Source organism: Condylura cristata, unplaced genomic scaffold (genome assembly GCF_000260355.1).
Source record: "Condylura cristata isolate star-nosed mole 26May11 unplaced genomic scaffold, ConCri1.0 scaffold00005, whole genome shotgun sequence".
In the NCBI taxonomy this organism is placed as follows: domain Eukaryota; kingdom Metazoa; phylum Chordata; class Mammalia; order Eulipotyphla; family Talpidae; genus Condylura; species Condylura cristata.
This window is the reverse complement of record NW_004567106.1, coordinates 37,606,425-37,609,538: the sequence shown is the minus strand read 5'-3', so window position 1 is coordinate 37,609,538 and position 3,114 is coordinate 37,606,425. Positions and strand designations below refer to the sequence as shown.

At 32.3% G+C, this 3,114-nt stretch overlaps 1 protein-coding gene across 1 annotated transcript in view; it reads right to left on the bottom strand.

The window, feature by feature from the left end:
• Positions 1–3,114, bottom strand: part of SEMA3A (sema domain, immunoglobulin domain (Ig), short basic domain, secreted, (semaphorin) 3A) — a 186,413-nt gene that overhangs the window by 136,776 nt on the left and 46,523 nt on the right. The window contains exon 2 of the mRNA XM_004676886.2: positions 1,402–1,559. Coding sequence (XP_004676943.1) covers positions 1,402–1,559 — 158 coding nt within the window. The remainder of the gene's footprint in view (positions 1–1,401; positions 1,560–3,114) is intronic.

The following is a 3,114-nucleotide window of genomic DNA, read 5'->3' as shown; positions in this document are numbered from 1 at the left end:
AAAAAAAAAAAAAAGAACAGTTTCCTTTCACTAAAAAACAAAATAAACTTATTTTGTGATCTTTACAAAAGATCCTAAAATAAGTATTATTTTAATTACAGAAAAACAAATTAATTGTTAGTTTTCTTAAAAAATAGCTTTAGGGAGACAGATATCATCTGAAGATAATAGAAATTAACTGATTGAAAAATCAGAAAAAATATCAAGGCAATTTCTAATTAACATGACTTAATTATAGAATAGGCCAGTAAGGGCATTCCATTTTATGTAAGTAAGGAGTCAAATCTCTTTACACATAGTCAAAATTTTAAAGTTTGTGGCTAAAAATGGAAGGCCTCAGTGACATACTCTATTAGACATATGAATCAATTTAAAATTAAAATTTTATTTTATCCCCAAAACACCCTTCTCCAATCAGAAGATAATATTTTTACAACTTTTATTTTTAAATTATTTTCCAAATTCTTAAAACTTATAAGAAGTTGAGGCCTGCCATTCTATAACTTTCAGTATTAAGAAAAAGGAAAACTAATATACATTAATACACACATATGTGTATTTGAAAAAAAGCACATAATACAGCACATTTGTGAAAGCTGTTCCATAAAGATCTTTTTTCTTCAGAGAATCAAGACTAGAAATATTCACTGTGAAAAACTGGTTGACATAGAGTATAATATATAGCCTCAATAACACAATTTCTACTAACTTCTCAATTCATTTTAATTTTTCAAGCTGTTAACTTACTAGTTGAATAAACCAGAGGCTCTATAAAGAATAAGAATGACACTTATAGACTGCTAGTGTCTAAATGACCACATTTGCAAAGATATGGCACTGAAAATTGATCTTCCAGATCAAGACTTGATAAATTGTTTGTTTAAAAGACCAAATAGGAAATATCTCAGAATTTGTGAGCCAGATGACCTCCATCATAACTACTCAACTCTGCCATTGTAGAAAGAAAACAAAGATGATATGTAAATGAATAAAAGTGTCAGTCCCAATAAATGTTATTTACAAACACAAGTGCATTCCATACGAGGCATGCATATAGTGATTGAAGAACAGTGTATTTGCTTGTAAAAGAGAGATGTATATTACATAAAATCAATATGCTATATTTCTTTAACAGTCCAGGTATACTTGTATATAGAAAAAATAATATAAGTTAGGAGGATGAGATGCAACTAGTATTTCCTATCATTATCATTAATTTGCTTCATTTTTAGTTTATTGCAGTCATTGACTGTGATAGTCCAATCAATGCATTATCTTTATTTTCATCTTGAACCATAAAGATAATTAACCGAATTGTTTTAGCTGTCACACAGTGCTAGAATACTATATAATGTAAGTTGTTTCAAAAGAACTATAATGTATATATTAGAATGAATATACCTTTTGAAAATCCTTGATATTAACCAGGTTGAATGAAAATATATGATCCTTTGCTCCCACGTACAGCCTACTCCGTTCCTCATCCAAAAGGAAAGTATGATAACTGGAGCTGTTGGCCAAGCCACTGAAAGTGATCACATTGTTGGATTCCAACATTTCTGTAAGGCAACAAAACAAAACATTGGGTGTTAATGTGAGGCCCTACATGCGCATACACTACTGGCACATGGTAGTCAGACTCCACCCTGCTCTAGTTACTGCTCAGGGACTATTCTTCAGGGCACTAGAGACACACAGGAATTAATTCTTTTACTCAATAAATACATAAACTATACTCATTAATCTGTTGAATTCTGACTCAAAACCAAACACTCCTACAAAGAAAGAGAAGTAGCTCATCTATACAATTGGCTTGATGAAATGTCATGGCATGCCAAGAGTAGTCAGTATTGTATTAAAAAAGTCCTCAATTCTACACAGACTTGTTTAGGTTGTTTCATTTGCTCAAAGTCATTAGCTAGATAGATAAACAGGGGGCCTACAGTGCAATAGTAGTGCGGGGGAAACATTCTTTAATTCCCCAGACTGCTTGAATCCTCTTTGTATTGAGGACTTTTGATATTTTGGGAGGGCCATTCAACTATTAAATTCACCATCTAAATTCTTTATAGTGTTTTGAAACTGACAAATACAGAAAAGCTGACTTGGCTTTTAGAAAAAAACCTAAGTGAATTTTACTATCTCACCTGAATGTATAATATTGCTATTATTTTCCAATGTACTTCCTCTGTAAATGAGTAAATACTGAATGTTTAAACCTACACCTTAAGTAATAGAAATAATTTCAAGTTAAAAAGAACATTAAGTGTAAATTCTAACATTGACATTAGAAAGGTAAATTTTGGGATTGATCAAAGAAGCTTTCTTTCTTTACTTGTTTTAACATTTTTTTAATCAAATTTTATTGATTTTCCATTTACAAATCTATAAAATTTTGATTGTCTGATTTCATACCTCAATGCTCTTTTTAATAATATGTTTCTATTGCAACAAGATTAGATTGAAATATATCGATAGGTTATGTATCTACATACATATACACAACTACCATTCCACAGGATAGAAAAAGATTCTCCAAACTCTTTGTCCTGAATCAATGATTCTAATTTCTGAGTTCATGCTCCATGGTCATCAGCATTCAGGAAATGTAGATGTCCCATCCAGAGAGAGGGAGCAGCAATCTATCTCTCCCTATGTCCTGCTCTGATACCAGACCATGTGACATTCAAATAATTCCTTATTTTATCTATCTATGCTACTTCATTCTCCATCATATTACCTAAAGTATTATTTCATTAAAGGACACAATTCAAGTCCCTAACCCTTAGCATTAAAGGTCATGTCACCACCATTTGAGTTTAGATGTCATTCTAGTTCTCCACCATGCTGCCAGTAAATGCGCTGTGTACTTCTCCACCTTTGCAATCATTACTGCCAGTGCCTACAGCTATACATTACCTGACCAAACAGCATCCACCACTATTTTTAAGTTAGCTTAAATACAACCTCCAAGAAATTATTATAGAATTTCTTTGCAACATTTAAAAAATTTCTCGGGCCCTCCCTTGTGGCACAGCGGGTTAAAGCACAGCACTGAGAAGCTAAAGCCACTTCTGCATGAGTTCGATTCCCGCCTGCCCCAGAGGTGACCAC